The 16284-nt window shown below is 51.4% G+C and overlaps 1 protein-coding gene across 1 annotated transcript; it reads left to right on the forward strand.

Annotated features, from left to right (window-relative positions):
- Positions 1-1101: 1101 nt before the first annotated feature.
- LOC127303528 (uncharacterized) lies at positions 1102-15683 on the forward strand. The gene is made up of 18 exons (XM_071820874.1): positions 1102-1250; positions 1327-1497; positions 3600-3752; positions 3830-3973; positions 4104-4184; positions 4246-4313; positions 4390-4437; positions 11861-11932; positions 12052-12229; positions 12317-12631; positions 12725-12868; positions 13014-13097; positions 13180-13217; positions 13314-13361; positions 13504-13575; positions 14731-14870; positions 15200-15265; positions 15398-15683. Exons 1-17 carry the CDS (start codon positions 1102-1104, stop codon positions 15245-15247), a joined length of 1953 nt encoding a protein of 650 aa, XP_071676975.1. The 3' UTR covers positions 15248-15265; positions 15398-15683.
- The last annotated feature ends 601 nt before the right edge of the window (positions 15684-16284 follow it).

Here is a 16284-nt window from a genome sequence, read left to right on the forward strand (position 1 = left end):
GAAGCGCTGAACCACCGCGGAAGAGCAACCGCATGCCTCTTCATTATAGCGCCGCCATTAATCCCCGCAGAAATATAACCCATGCGTCTACTGTAATTCACGTCCAACCGCCTACTTCTTCTTCTTGGTGGGAATCAAGCCGTCTGGATGGCTGCATTGGTGGGAATTGCCTGCGACGCCAAGTGATCCGGGCTCCACGCCCAGTGATCCTGCCTCCACGCCGAGTGAGGAGGAAGAGGACGGAGGCGCCGATGCCAGCGATGGCCAGGAGGAAGACAGAGGCGCCGCTGGCAGCGACGGCGAGGAGGAGGAGGACTCCGATGCCAAGTTCGTCCGGCTGGAGGCGCATGACGACAAGGCGGCGACAAAGAAGGAGGCCAGGGCCCGGGCAAGGGCGCAGGCGCGGGCCGCGCGTCGTTGTCGTCGTCCGTTCACCAACGACGATGACGACGAAGACGACAGTACGTCCGACTCCAACTCCTCCACGGACGCGTCGTCCGCCAGCTCCTCTTCCGGCGAGGAGGTGACAAGCAAGAGGCGCAGAAGTCAGGACGACAAGGCAGGGCCTTCTAACAAGAAGGTCAAAAATTAGTTTTTAGTTTATTTGTTTTTAAATTTGTTCTTGTTTGTATGTTAAATTTGAAATTTTTTGATTCTAGTAATCTATCCGGTGAACTGTTTATGGCAGCAACAAGATTTTTCTATACTACTTGTTTTCGCGTTAAACTTGGTCATTCATATAAATTGGTGAGTCCTTCAGCAAAAATGAAGAAAACATAATAGTTGCATGTCTAAAATGCGTTGGATCGCTGGGAGTGGCCCCCGACGTAAACGGACATTTCACGTCCACTAGGCCACGCAAACGGACGGCCGCGGATAATTTGGGCATCCGAAATGCCCTTATCCGCTGGATGTAGGGGTCAACTGCCCTCGCGTGTGGGCCCAGATGAGCCCTAACGTCCGCTCGATTGAAATATCGGGAAGGAAGGAAGGAAGGAAGGAAAGGGGAGGTGCCTCCGGATCTGCTCTATTTATGTAGGCTGACGACCCCCAATCGGGCGGGCTTTCCATCAGACAAATCCCCAGATCAACTTGGCCGTGATGAGGTTTCCTGGCACCTGCTCCGGCAAGCGCAAGCGCAAGCGCTCCTCCTTGCGGCGTTCCCTGGAGTACCTAGGCGTGTCGCGGCTCCGTCGCCGCCGCCTCCTCGCCTTCCTCTCGCGCCACGGCTTCAAAACCACATTCGAAGCGTACGGCCACGCCTAAATCTACCCGATTTCCTGCTTGCTTGCTAGCATTGGCTCTGACCCACCCTCCCGCCTTCAGGTTGCTCCACGAGACCAACTCCTTCTTCAGCGTCGCGCACCTGCAGCGCCTAGCGAGGCTGGGCCAGTGGGGCGAAGCCATTGGGTACGTTTACCGTTTCGTCCCCAACATCGACTTGCTCGGCGAGGAGGGGAATCTCTTCTTTAGCTTCATCAGCCTACACGAAGTCATTCAGAGCATCTCCACTCGTCCCCCCGAGGAGGTCCCCGGCAAGCGTTTTTTCCATCCGGACGGCGAAATTCGGCCCAGTCGCGTCCCCGGTTCCTCGTTTTCGTCCGGATTTGGGCCTAAATTCATCCGGCGATCCCACGCCCCCCCGGCCCCCCGGGGAGCTCTCGGGGACTCCGGACGAGTGAAAAGCGGGGAAGGGCCCGATCTGTCGGTGACTCGACGCACGAACCCCACCGCCACGTCGCTCAAAATCTCCCCCACCCCTCGTATCTCTCTCGCCGCCGGCACCACCCCGCCGGCTTGTTGCCCAGATTGCGCCGCCACTCCTTCTCCACCTGCCTATATTCCGCCGTGTTTGGACGACGGCCTATCTGGCTGCTCTTCCGCCAGCCTGTTTTCCGGCCTGCTTGCTCGTCGTCGCTCGCGGCTCGGGTTGCCTCGACCACGCCCGTCAGGTGTTCGTCCATTTGCCTCGCCGGCCATGGACTCGGACGAAGAGGAGGAGCAGATGTTCGTCGAGCTTATGCAAGAAGAGATGGCAGCAGCCGCCCAAGACGACGAGCACATGATGATCCTTGGTTGCTTGGCAAGCATGTACGCCGGACTGGCAACTCGTCGGCGTGGTGGGTCGGCACGAGGTCGCCGGAAGTGCAAGCCGAGACAGCGACTGGAGGGCTACTGCATGTTGTACGCCGACTACTTCGCCGACAATCCGTTGCACGGTGAGAGTGTTTTCCGGCGTCGTTTCAGGATGAGCAGAAAGCTATTTCTGCAAATTGTGTATGCCATCCGCCACTTTGATCCCTACTTCAGATGCAAGGCGGATTGCACTGGTTTGGTTGGATTTTCGTCACTGCAGAAGTGCACAGTGGCTATGAGGATGCTGGCGTATGGAGCTCCCGGTGATACTGCAGATGACTATCTTCGGATGGCGGAGTCCACCGCCCTTGATTGTTTCTACCGGTTCTGCAGGGCCGTCATAGCAGTGTTCGGGGACTATTACTTGAGATCACCCACTGTCGAAGACACTCAGAGGATCCTTGCAACAAATGAAGCTAGAGGTTTTCCAGGGATGCTTGGAAGCATTGACTGCATGCATTGGCAATGGAAGAACTGTCCGTTTGCGTGGCAGGGAATGTACAAGGGCCACAAAAAAGGCTGCACTGTGATACTTGAAGCAGTGGCTACCCATGATCTTTGGATTTGGCACTCTTTCTTTGGTATGCCTGGATCCAACAATGACATCAACGTCCTAAACTGCTGCCCGGTCTTTTCCAAGCTTGTTGAGGGTCATGCTCCCCCGGTGGACTATGTGATCAATGGTCGGCACTACAACAAAGGATACTACCTTGCAGACGGTATCTATCCAAAGTGGGCAACATTTGTGAAGACGATCTCCAACCCTAGCACCCCCAAACTTTGCGAGTTTGTCAAGAAACAAGAAGCTTGCCGAAAAGACGTCGAGCGAGCATTTGGTGTCCTACAGCAGAGATTTGCTGTCGTCCGGTTCCCCGCTATGACTTGGTCCAAAGATCAGATGTTGGAGGTGATGAACTGCTGTGTGTGCCTACACAACATGATTATTGAAGATGAGCGAAAGCATCCGGTTCCTCTGGTTGAGCAACAAGCACCATATGAGAGAGAGGGTCCTCTTGCACAGCCTAATCACCAGGTGCCTCCATCATGGGCCGCCTTCATTGCTATGCGCCAGGAGATTCGAGACTCTACAATGCACCAGCTGCTGCAAGATGATCTGGTGGAGCACATATGGAGGCTCCGAGGCAACGCCAACGCCGACGCCAACTAGTCTGTCTTAATTTGTTTGAAAAATTGTGAAATTTGTGTGCTTCATTTGTTTCAGCACTTGTTAAACATTGTACTGTTATCGCCGAATTTGTTTCAGCAATTTTCGTCCTCTTGTTTGCCCAACTTGTTAAATTTTATGTTGAATTTGTTTGAAATATGTCAAATGGTCGAGGTTGGGGGTTTCCTGCCGGGGGGACGGCTGGAACTTCGGCGCTCCCCACGCCAAATCTTCATCCAATCCGGACGAAAATTTCACCGGATTTGGGCGTGGGGAGCGCCAACGAGTGGGGATGCTCTCACTCCATCGCAACCGGCGAGCCGGGCGGCGCCGTGCTGGCGGAGTTGTATGAGCACGAGCTCCTGAAGAAGCACCCAAACCCCAACCCCGACCTCCCCAACGTCAAGCTCATCCGCATGCTCGCCGACTTGTGCCGCTCCCACCAGCTCAGGTGACTCGTGTTTTGCCCCCTCCACATATACTGTACTAACTTTCATTACTCACTCCCACTGTGTTTCGATATGTTAGGGCCTCCGTCAACTGGCTCCTCGTCAGGTACAAGGCCGCGGAAATTGCCAAGGATTTGATCGCTAGGACTCCTGAGTTCAGTGACCTGGTCCGGTTGCCCAACTGCCCAGACAAGCCACACAATATTCTCCCCATCCGATCCTGGTATGCTAATTCTATTCCTACTTATAAATCTTCACCCTTCTGGGCGATCTAGTCAGCTTCTCTCAATAAGTATACAATTGATTTTCAGTTTGATTAGTAATTGTTGTGACCTCGTGTTCATAATATTTAGTTCTCACTCAAGATATCACATGAAGAAAATAGCCCCAATTCCAGCTGCTCATCTTGCAAAATTCTACCTTCAGAAGAAGAGGTACACTATAACTAAAGCACTGTTTGGTTATGATGTCTCTGGTTTTTTTTTTAACATCCAGACACTCATGTATGTGCTCTGCTTTGTCCAGCCTGCTATCTTTAAGTCGCTGTGAGGGGAGTTCTGCTGGTATACTTTCGGATACTATGTTATTAACTTCCTTGTAATCATCTTATACTCTGCGATTAATTATATGCATGGTCAGTGTCAGGGTTATCAGGTGGGGCAACAGCCTTGCTGGCAAAATTTATTGGTAAAGTTCTTTACCCCTGTGTCTTGCCGTTGTTAGCTTCCTGCTTTCAGCTACAACCTATCTGTACTAAACTATTTCCGATTTGTTTCTATTGTTCTCTTCTCTCGTAATGGTTTGCTCATACTGTTTTTTTTTTTTTTAGATATAAGGCAACTTTATTGCCCGACTTTAACTTAATAAAGCCCAGGTAGCATAATGTTCAAACCAAACGGTCATACAAGCATGCTGCGGCATACAGCTTCGCCAAACATAAGATAGCTAGGTGGTAAAGCAAGACTAGACTAAGACGGCGCACGCGCAGAAGCGGGAGGGTGGCGACATCGGCGCAGCACAGCTTCAACTTCTAGGCTTCATGGAGACGTAGAGCTCCCGTAGCTCGTGCTCCATCCAGCACAGTCCTTCCCTTTCCAGCCCCTTGAACTTGGGCCTCCAGAGCTGCAAAAAGATCACAGTTTTATAGATATAATCAGCGGGGTGGTTAATGATTTTCTTTTCAATTGAGAGTTTGTTATGAATCGTCCAAAGCGCCCAGGATTGAGCTAAAAACAGGGCCCACAGGATGCGGCGAGAATAGCCCGCAAAACCTGACAGAATAGCATGAAATTGTGGGAAATTTGCTGGCCTCCAGTTGCACCCCAGCAACTGTCGCAGCACCGCCCAAGCAAATTGCGCTAAGGAACAGCTAAAAAAGATGTGGGTCGCGTCTTCCGGGGCCCCACATAAGGCACACCCTCCAGCCGAAGGACCATGGCGAGTAGCAATCTGCAGGTTAGAGGGGAGATTATCCAGCGCCAACTGCCAGGAAAAGATTTTTATCTTTAAAGGAACCCTGGACTCCCACATGTCCTTGAAGTGGGCCACCGACGTGCCCTGGGACAGCTTGAAGTAAATCGATTTCACAGAGAACATGCCAGAACTGTCCAAATGCCAGCGAATCTGGTCCAAGCCATGAGTAAGGGTCACATTCTCCACCAAGTTACATAGGCGCCTCCACTGCCTCGTTCCTTCCTGATCCAGGGAGCGGCGGAATCTAATGGCTAGACCTTCCCCTTGAAGGGCCGTTGCCACCGACACCCTGTCGTCCTCGCAAATCGCAAAAAGGTGCGGGAATAACTCCTTGAGCGGTCTCGACTCGATCCACCAATCCAACCAAAAATTGGTACGGTGCCCATCCCGCACCAAGTGTTTCGCTCCTACTTTAAAGAGGTGTTTCACTCTGTGGAGGCTCTTCCAGAAATGTGAGCCCCCATGGCCATTTCCACTAAAAATGTCGGTGGCATCGCGATACTTGCTTCTGATCAAACGCGCCCAGATAGTGTCTTCCTGTTGGTACAGCCTCCACACCCATTTGAGAAGGAGGGCCTGGTTCATATTCTTGGTATTGATCAGGCCAAGACCCCCAAGTTCTTTCGGCCTGCACACCGTGGGCCAATTAACCATGTGATACCTTCCCAGAAGAACTTGGACCTATGTGTGTCAAACCTCGCATGAATCCCGTCATGGAGAAGGAACAGCCCCATGGCAAACATAGGCAAGTTGTCAAGACAAGCATTGGAAAGGATTAAACGTCCACCCGAGGACATGAGTTTTCCCAGCCACGGTTCTACCTTAACTGCCAATTTCCTCACCAGGAACAGCCATTGCTCCAGAGAGAGCTTTCTATCCGATATGGGCAACCCTAGGTAGATAAACGGAAATGCCCCCAGTTTACAATTCAGCTTGTTGGCAATAAGATTCTGGTCCCTAGCAGACTGCCCCATGACAATAACTTCGCTCTTGTGGTAGTTGATTTTTAACCCCGACATATCTTCGAAGCACATGAGGAGAAACTTCAGATTAGCAATGTCTTCGTCCGAATCTTGAATGAGGATGAGGGTATCATCCGCGTATTGGAGATGGGAGACTCCTCCAGGAATCAGGTGCGGCACGACACCGTGTATGTGGCCCGCCCTACCGGCAGCCGAGAGAATAGCGGACAGAGCTTCCCCAATGAAGTTGAACAGCAGCGGAGAGAGGGGGTCCCCTTGTCTGACCCCACGCTTGTTACGGAAAAACGGTCCGATCACCCCATTGATCGAGATAGCCGTCTGTCCTCCAGCCACTAGCTGGGAGATACGGTGGATGAAGCCCTCCTCAAAACCTTTGCCTCTAAGCACCTCCGCAAGGAAATCCCAATTTACCCTGTCGTAGGCTTTCTCAAAATCCAGCTTAAGGAGAATCCCTCCTAGCTTCTTGGTCTTAATCTCGTGGATGATCTCAATGAGCGCAAGGGGCCCATCCAGGATATTTCTGCCTTTGATGAAGGCAGTCTGATGTGGGCTGATGATTCTATTGGCCACCGGATCCATCCGGGAAGCGTAAGCTTTGGATACGATTTTGAAGATGACATTGATCAAAGCAATGGGACGGTATTGGGTGATCTGGTCCGCGCCCGGGACCTTGGGAATAAGGGAGAGGATCCCAAAGTTGAGACGAGCGATGTCGATGCGCCCCAGCACAAAGTCATTAAGGATATGCAGGATTCCCCGCTTCACTAAGGGCCAAAAGGACTTGAAGAAAATCACTGGGAAACCGTCGGGACCCGGTGCAATATTAGACTTCATATCGCTGACAACACTCTCCAGCTCAGCTTCTGTGAAGGTGAGAGCCAGGCCATTGTTTCCTTCCGACGACACCCGCTGATGCTCAGCCCAAGTCTCCGGCGCCAGCCCACAGCACCTAGTTGCGGAAGAGCCCAGCAGCTCACGATAAAAGGCATATACGTGATCCTGAATCAGCCGCTGGTCCGTAATGGGGCCAAGGGGGGTGTTGAGCACTGTGATCTGGCACTTCCGCCTCCGGCCATTTGCCACCGCGTGGAAATAAGCCGTATTTGCATCCCCCTGCAAGGCCCACCTAGTCTTCCCACGTTGTTTCCAGTACTCCTCCTCCACCTTAACAAGGTGTAACAACTGTTCTTCAAGGTGGTATCTAGCAGCCCAGCCCTCTTCGTCCAGACCCGCCGCGTCTGCTTGGAGATCAAGCTGTGAAATCTGAGAGAGCAGGGTCGCTTTTGCTTCCTTAGAGTCACGTCCCAGGTTGTGACTCCAGCCTCTGAGGTATTGTCTGAGTCCCGCACTCATAAAATTCCACCAATCAACTATGTCTCTGCCTCGCACTTGACAGCTGAGGCCCTCCCAAGTAGCTTGAACGAGCGGACGAAAGTCACTCCTTTCTAACCAACTAGCTTCAAAGAAGAAGCGGTTGCTGCGGACAGGGAGCCCCTCTCCCGTGTCAAACACCAAAGGTGTATGGTTCGAGCCCAGGCTTGTCTCTGCAGATAGAGAGCACAGAGGGAACAAAGCTTCAAACGCCGGAGAAATGAACACTCTGTCAAGAGCAGAGCGCACCGGATTAAGCTGCCGGTTGGTCCATGTGAACCTTGCCCCTGTGCGAGGGATTTCTCTAAGGGCCCAAGCCGCAATGTTAGCATTAAACAGGTCCATCAACGGCCAGTTCAGGTTACTGTTATTCTTGTCTTCCGCGGCCCTGATCAGGTTGAAGTCGCCACCCATGATCAGGGGCCTAGGCGTCGCCGCAACCTTGTTGGAGATCTCTTGAAGGAACAGACTCGACCTCCCATGGTCAGCCGGTCCATAGATGCCGATGAAATCCATCGTGCGGTTCGTCGCCCTGTGAAGGACCGCCACGCTAATGTAGAATTGGCCCTTGTCAATCGAACCCACTTCGAAGACGCTATCACGCACTCCAATGAGCATCCCGCCCGAGTGGCCATTGGCCGGCAGCCAGGCCCAGAAGAAGTTCTCCCCAACTTCAAGACTTCGCAGCTCCACGTCAGTGAAATCCTGTTTGATGGTCTCCTGCAACAAGACCACATCGATCCTATGAAGGCGCAGGTAATCCTTTAAGAGGGTTCGGCGCCCCTTCCTGCCGAAACCTCGGATGTTCCAGAAAAGGCATCTCATTGGGATACTAGTTGCAAAGCCCGTGCTCGGCGGGTTAGCGGTCGAGAACCGATAGGGTTTGGTCTGGACGCAGCCCTTCTGCGTTTCGACCTGATGGGTGATCTTCTGGGAACTTCTTCCACAGTGGCGAGATCCCCCCTTGGGACCTCACTTGGCGCCGTTTCCGGAGCACTCTTTTGCGCTTCTTCGGCCTTACTCTTGGCCGCCTCTTCCTCTACCTTCTGTCTAGCAGCAGCTAACTCCGCCTGAGCTAGCTCTTTAGCTTGGATGAGAGCAACTAGTTGCGCCGGCGACTTATCAACCGATTTAAAAAGAATACAGCTATCTTTCGCCACACGAAGAAGGTGTTCAACCGAAGAATCTTGGAAGGCAGTAAACTCAGCAAGGGGTGACGTACCTAGAATCTGCGGAGAGGATGCGGTAGTGGCCTTCTTGGACGCCACCGACTTGGTCATGTCGTTTTTGTCCGCAGCGATGCGCACCGCGCGCTCCAGGACCGGTCCGTCCGAGAAGCCCTTGCCCCTGGCACTCTTTCGTTCCGCGTGTGCCGGAACAGCTTTGGAGCGAGGGGCCCTTGCCACCGTGGCTCCCAGTGCCGGGATGGGAGAGTCTTCAAGCAGCAGCTGACGGACAGAGGTGCTGTGCACAATCGCAGGCGCACGGTGGAGTACAACAGCTGGGGAGTTCTGGTCTACCACCGTGGAATCCGCAGCCTGCGCCATCTCAAGCATGAGTCTCCGTGATGGCCTGTCGTGATTGTTCTTGCTCCTCTTCTCGCTGTCACGTAGGAGCTGTTCTTTGGATGCCAGAGGGGAGGGGCTCCCCAGCCCCGCAGCCTCCCTGTCTTCTTGGGACATCCTGAGCGCCTTCCCGGGCGTAGGCTCGCACTGTTCTGCCTCCATAGGATCCTCAGGAGTGTTACAGATTATGGAGAGGGAGGCTTGTTGTGTGTTGGAGTCGAAGGAGCTTGGAGGGGTTTGCGGCTGTGGTTGCGCCACCGCAGAGTTTATGATCTTTGCCATCATTGGGAAAATATCTCCATCTTTGGTGAGATTTGATCCGTACTGCGAGAACACCGACGCGGGGAGATGCACCGCGGTCTTGAGCGAGCACGTGGGAGGGGCAGCCGGGTCTTGCACACTCAATTCTGAGGGCAGGAGGGGCACAGATTTACGGCCAGCACCACCAGCCCCTCCCGCCGGGGCTGAGGTAGGCTCCCTGCCATTCTTGCGGTGATAGCCGCGACGTCCATCCCAACGATCTTCATCAGTCTCCTCGTTGTCTTCATCTTTGTCTTCCTCTCCCCTTTTGTCTGCTGCCGGCGGAGGGGCCTGAGGCGGAGAGTCACTCCTGAGATCATCTTCGCGCTCGACGCGGATGCGGTAGCCTTGCATGTTGACAAACATTGTGATGAACTCCTGGATCTTGACCGGCGCAAGGCAGCCCACAGACATGCGGATGGGTGCGGAGGGGTGCTCAAGGGATTGCACGTCCACCCCGATCGGGCGTCCCAGCTCGCGGGTGCAGAGAAGCAGCCTCTCGGCATGTCTGAGAGGAGGAGGTACTCCGATAAGGCGGACCCAAGTCTCCACCAGGGTCACAGATGCTAGAGGGTCACCCACTTGTACCGTGATCAGAGCCTTGACTTTGCTTGAAGGGAGGGTCAGGCCTCCACCTCGGATGGCAATCCTCAAGCTCTCCTTGGAGGGGAACACAACCGCAAAGTCCGAGAGGCTGAGCTGGCGCACCTGCCAGTCCCAGTTTTCGTCGACTAGGTCCTTAAGTTCCTCCTCGACTTCATCTTCAGTCAGCCGGCCTTGTTCGATGATGACGGTGGCAGCATTGGCAGTAGGCGGCTGCAGCTCTTCAGGGGGCACCTCACAGCACATGAAGCCCTGCTGGTCACCCCCATAGCCAGCCCAAAAGGGAGCCAGGGCCTTGGAGAAAGCGGCGCACATCGCCGAGAGGTGGCTGGTTTGCTTGCAATTGACGCAGAAGGGGTCGTCGGTGCATTCAGCTTGAACGTGGCCTTGTTTGCCACAGTTATAGCACGTTATGTGAGCTGGAATAGCTGGCCCTGCCACCCCAGAGGTAGAGCCGACGGCGGTCAGGGCAGAGGGACCCGATCCTTGCGGTGAACGTGGCTGCCGGCGAGCTTTCTTGAACGGCGGCCTGCCTGGCTCGCGCCCTCGCGGCCCAGGAGGAGGAGGAGGAGGGAGGCGTTCCTGCCGGGACCGATCCTCGTCACGACGCCAGGACGAGCTACCCGCTCGGTCCCCTTCACGATCTCGCAGCCGCTGCTGCCTGTATTGCTCCTTCTGCTCCCTCTCTAGCTTCTGCTTGAGATCTTGATCTCGCTGGCGTCGGTAGTCACCCTGGGAATCTTCAAAGGAGCGCTTCCCGTAGGCGTAATTCCGATCCATCGGCGCAAGGGAAGGGGCACCTTCGGTGGAGTTGGCTAGGGTTAGGGTTTGGGCTACGTGGAGGTGGCGGCGCACGTCGCGCGGAGGAGCTGGGAAGCCAAGATTAAGATCTTGGGTTCCCGGGGGAAGCCACCACCACTTAAAAGGCTTCGGCGGAAGGGTAGAACTGGCAAATGACTGAAGTGTGGAAGAATCTGACCCTTGAGCGGTGCGAGCGGACACGTGTGGGGCATCGGACGGCCCCGTGCCTCGCCCAAGAGTACCCTTGCGAAAGGGCCTGGCGACCAGGCCCATCCCTGGTGGCCCAGCAGGCCCAACACGGCCCAGCGATCCAGGAGGGCCCAATAGGGCTTCCCCAACCTCCCGCTGGCTGCCCTCCAGCTCAGGGCCGGTAGGCGACGGCGGCGCCGCCCGCGGCAACGAACCTTCCTCGGGGAGAGGGACCTCCACCTCCCCCACCTGAAACACCAGACGGCTCGGCTGCGCGGTCTCCCGCCGCACAGCGAAGGACGGAGGGGACGCAACCCGCGGTATCCCCACAGACGGCAGCGGGGGAAACTCCATTTCCCCGAACTCCGGCGGCGCCGGAGCAGGTCCTTCACTCTCCAAAGGCGGACGCGGCGCGGCAGCTTCCTGCACGACGGCGCCAACCCACGCAGGATCGAAGAAGCTGCCCAGACAGCGGACGCTAGGGCAGGACCTCTCTTCTCCCTCGGAGAGCACGTCGAACTCCAGATCCAGATCTCGCGAAACCACCGAACTCAGAGCTTCCACCCGCGGCGCATCCTCATCGGCCAAGGGGGAGAACCTACTCCCCGTCGGCGAGCCACGCACCACTGCGTCCCGGCGTCCCCCTTGGACGGCGGGCTTACGACGGCGGCGGCGGCGGGGCTCGGCGACCTCCCAGTCGCCCGCCTTGTTGCCAGGACACACGCGCTGGGTGAGACACATCCTCGTTTCCCCAGATCACTCTGCTTTTTGTCCAAGTTGCGTTTTTTCTTGCTCATACTGTCTGGAAATTATTTTAATATCCAGATATTTCTGTGCGAGCTGGTATGAGCCAAGCTGTCCAGGATGAGCATCCAGTTGAAGATTCATGCAATGAAGGTAACTGTACATACATTTATTTATTGTTGCCCCAATGTACCACGCTATTGGAGACAAGAAGGTACTCCCCAGATTTATATAGGAACCTGACCCCCAATTGGCCAACCCACCCTACCCAGCAATCCTCCCAAAATGCAAGCGGGAGTCATCCGCATCTTGTAACCTCAGCATGATGGAGGTCTCCTCCGCCAAGCGCAAGCAAGTGCGGCATCCACTAGATTACCCCTGCGTGTCACGGCTTCGTCACCGTCGCCTTCTCGCCTTCCTCCGGTGGCGCTATGGCTCCACCTTCAAAGCGTAGGACAACACCTAAACTTCGTCCGTTTCTTACTTGCTAATGTATGCTCTGCATGGTTCTGATCCTTCATTTGCGCGCACATTCAGGTTTGTCCATGAAACGGGTGTGTTTTTCAGCATCGAGCACCTGGAGCGCCTTGTTTTTCTGGGCCAGTGGGACGATGCCATCAAGTATGTGTCCCGCTTCGTGCCGTCTCTTGACAAACTTGGCAGCGAGGGTACTGTCTTCTCGAACTTCCTCCAGGTGCAGAAAGCCCTTCACTCCATTGCCGCCGGCGAACCGTACGGAACTCTGATGGCGATGCAGTATGAGCGCAACCTTAAGAAGTACCCCAACTCTGACCCCGGAACTGTGAAGCTCACCAGAGTGCTCTTGACCATGCTCCGCTGCGAGAATCTTCGGTGATTGATTCTTACCTACCTGATGAATTGACATGATTATGCAGCCATTATAGAATTTCTTTTCAGGTTTTCAACATGTCGTTTTGTATACAGGACCTCCATCGACTGGTCTTGCATGAGATTCAAGGCTGCAGAGATTGTCAAGGATTTGATCACCAAGACTCCCAAGTTCAATGACCTGCTGCGGTTGCCCAACTGCCGAGACAAACCACACACCATTCTCCCCATCGGATCCTGGTATGCTAGGTCCTTCTACCTAAATCCCCACTCATGTTCTGAATCTGATCTATCTTGTCAGACCTTACTCTGCCAAGTATATGGTTGATTTCAGTTTTGGTGGTAATTGATGTGACTTGTACATTATGTCTGTAATCTTTTCTAGTTCTCACCAGAGGCATCACATGAAGGAAAGAGGACGAACTCCATCGTCTGATATTGCCAACTTCTACCTTCAGAAGAAGAGGAGGTACACTATAACTAAAGCATTGTTTGGTTTGCTGTTTTTGGTTTTTAATATTCAGACACTGTATCTTCTTTGCTTTATCTAGCCTGCCATCTTCAAGTCACTGTGAGGGGAATTCTGTAGGTATGTTGTACCACAGTATTGTATTATCTTTCTTACAAAAGTTCTTGTAGTAAGCGATTAATCAACACATATTTGTACTTGTAATCATCTTTTCAGTGTCAGGATTGTCATGTGAGGAATCAACCTGGCTGGCCGATATTACTGGTAAACTTTTTTCCCTGTGTCTTCCAGTTTCTACCTTTAGTTACAAACTATCTTTACTGGTATATTTCTTATGTGTTTCTGTAGTTTTGTTTTTTTCTCTCCTAACCGTATATTCATATGTCTTTAACATTTGAATTTCCAGTTGAGTCTCTGCTTGCTGGTTTAGGCAGAGTTGTCCAACAGGGGCACTCATTTAAAGGTTCATGCAATGAAGGTAACAACAAATTTATTTATTTATTTTTCTCCAACATACCTGTAATCAATTTCCTTTTGTTTTTCACTTCTGCATAGGGTTTTCTTAAGTGTCTTGTGACCATTCCTTCCTTTTAATTTTAGTCTGACATGCTCTTATATAGGGAGTCAATTATAACTCAATTCAGAAGTTGGTGTTTTGCGCGTACTTTGGGTTTGTTACTAATATAATATTGAGGCACAGGTCATCCTTTGTTACAAGTTACAAGCATTTCTTTGTCGTTTGTTCTTAATCCGGTTTTTTCGTTGCTATTTGGAAGCCCTACTAGGCTCACCCTTAAGAGTAGTTACCATCTTTTGGCCCATGCACAAGTACAATTTTGTCAAGTATTGTTGCCCCTTTGCCCTTAGCTTTCTAATTTCATCGGCCTTTTTTTTGGCCTATTCTTAGATTCTTGAAACTATCTTTGAAAATATTTTAAAAGGGTGTACCTGGGGAAGGATATTTCTGGGGAAGGGTAATCTTTGAAAATATTTGGTGTAGAGAAATTTCCTTGAGTTGTCCATTCAGTGTTCCTTTTGTTAACTGCTTTCCATTCCTTTTTGTTTGCGTTTCCAGATTTCAAAACAACTCATAGTGTCCTTTGCGCCTTGTTGCTTGATAGTGTCCTTTGCGCCTTCTTGCTTGATAGTGACCTTTGCACCTTGTGAGTACTAGTTGTGATTTCTAACTGCGTAAAACAATGCAGGTGTTACCGGTCTTCCAGTCTTGTAGGCTGTGTTTAGTCACTTAATATGCCCTGCTAAAAGTTTGAGGATCTGATCAGAAATAAATGCAGCTATATTCGTTGAATATGAGATTCTGACTGAACATATGATCCCTGTAATTCATCATTGTTAGGGCCCACCAAACTTGTCATGGCATGCAGCCCCATGTTAGTTTGAACCATGTTCCTTTTCCACTCTTGCATTTGTTAATTGCTTTATTTATCTTTGTGTTTTTTTGGAAGTCATGCTAGACATTATGGATTATTGTCAGAAACTAGTTTACGTGAATTCAAATTGGAACAAGTTCTCTGACCTCACCATTGATCCATGAAACATAGATTGTCAGGAAAATGTTAATCCATTTAGTTAACAGGCATTTCTCTGTATTCTTAAGAGTAATCGTGTGCAGGCCTGAAGCATACAATGATCACTGGATATACTGGTGGCGAAGTTTCTTTTCCAAGAAACAACCCAAAAAAAAGGCCACTCACAACTGTTTGCCAAGTGTTGAATCCAAAAAGGCAACACTTATCTGGAGAGTTTGGTCAAGTAAGTTTTATGTAGTGTTTTTGTGTGCTCATCATGGCATGGTGCTCATTATCATAAACAACATTTCACAGTCCAAGTAAATGCCACCCAGTTTTTAGTTTTTTCTCCAGGCATAAAGCTTATCACTCCATACTATACCTTGTATGCAACAACTCAATTTGTATGATCCAGCAATAACCTGTTTAGCATATTCAGTCAAATAGAATTTACTGGTACGAGGCAATTAAGTATGGTAACCAGGTTATTGCCCTTATTCCGCATGCATGCCTTTGAAGCACGCTGCTCTTATTCAGCTTGCATGCTTAATCTATGAGGTGCACCACTTGCAGGGAAATGCAGGAGTCGTCCATCCAGGACGTACGATGTATCAACAGTAAATATCACGAAAATTCCAGGTAACTGACGAATACAGTTTCTCCCGCCTTAGTCTTTTGTACAACGCAAGCATCACTCGAAGTCTATACTAGACTGCTATTTTATTTCCCAGCAGTATATAAGAAAATTGAACTTTTTTTTTATAACCACAGCTTGGTCGAAGCGGTAGGATTGCAACTCGCCCAATAAAATCGAGTTACTGATCAAGTACGTGGTGGTCATGGTCTTCCCGCTGTGTTTCCCGGTCTCCGCCGAAGGATGTCTGACTGCCACAGGCCAACAGTGTTAGATTATTAGTTTGAGTGATGCAACTCATTTGGTTTGTCTGTTAAAATAGTTACTAAGACTACCCGTGAAGGATGCCTTTGTTTAATTGCTTTGTGTAAATTGTTCGTTACTAGAAAAATCAACTCTTAAGCGGAAATCCACTTTGGCTCATAGTTGTGTGAATGCATTGCGCACAAAGTTTTATGGGCAAGTGGGTACATGGACCGGCACTTTTGGAACCTGGAACATGGGTGCGCGCGAAAAAATCAAAATAATGCTATTTTTAAGTTTTTTTTTGAAAAAATACACGCATCTATATTATGTTAGTACACTAGTGGAGACATGGCATTCAGTCCCGGCCTAAGGGACTTTAATCCTGGTTTCCCAACCACGACCAAATAAACGGGACTAGAGGTGCAACCTTTAGTCCCGATCCTGCTACTAGCCAAGACCTATGTCCCTCCACGTGGACGCCGCGGAGCGGGCTGGGGCCAACACCTTTAGTCCCGGCTCATAACACGGATCGGGACCAAATAGTCTCTGCCGCGGCAAGAATTAGGATCACTTTCTGTGCGACGGCACGAGTTCATTTTGGTTTGTTAGGGTTTAGGGTTAGGGTTGCCGCGGCAGGAATTTAGACACTTTATGTGCCGTGGCAGGAGTTCATTTTGTTGTGTTAGTTCATTTCAAAATAGTTTTCGTATATTTCTACGCGTACAGGTTTGTACATATAAATATATAAAATAACTTGCCTTACGATATCGATCAAGCA

Source organism: Lolium perenne, chromosome 5 (genome assembly GCF_019359855.2).
Source record: "Lolium perenne isolate Kyuss_39 chromosome 5, Kyuss_2.0, whole genome shotgun sequence".
NCBI classification, from domain to species: Eukaryota; Viridiplantae; Streptophyta; class Magnoliopsida; order Poales; family Poaceae; genus Lolium; species Lolium perenne.

Excerpts from the sequence above, each read along its gene's own strand:
- LOC127303528 (XM_071820874.1), top strand. The coding sequence starts at position 1,102 with ATGAGGTTTCCTGGCACCTGCTCCGGCAAGCGCAAGCGCAAGCGCTCC. Across the intron at positions 4,438-11,860 it reads CTTGCTGGCAAAATTTATTG|ATATTTCTGTGCGAGCTGGT; the intron begins GTAAAGTTCTTT and ends TTTAATATCCAG. Across the intron at positions 11,933-12,051 it reads TGAAGATTCATGCAATGAAG|CAATCCTCCCAAAATGCAAG; the intron begins GTAACTGTACAT and ends CACCCTACCCAG.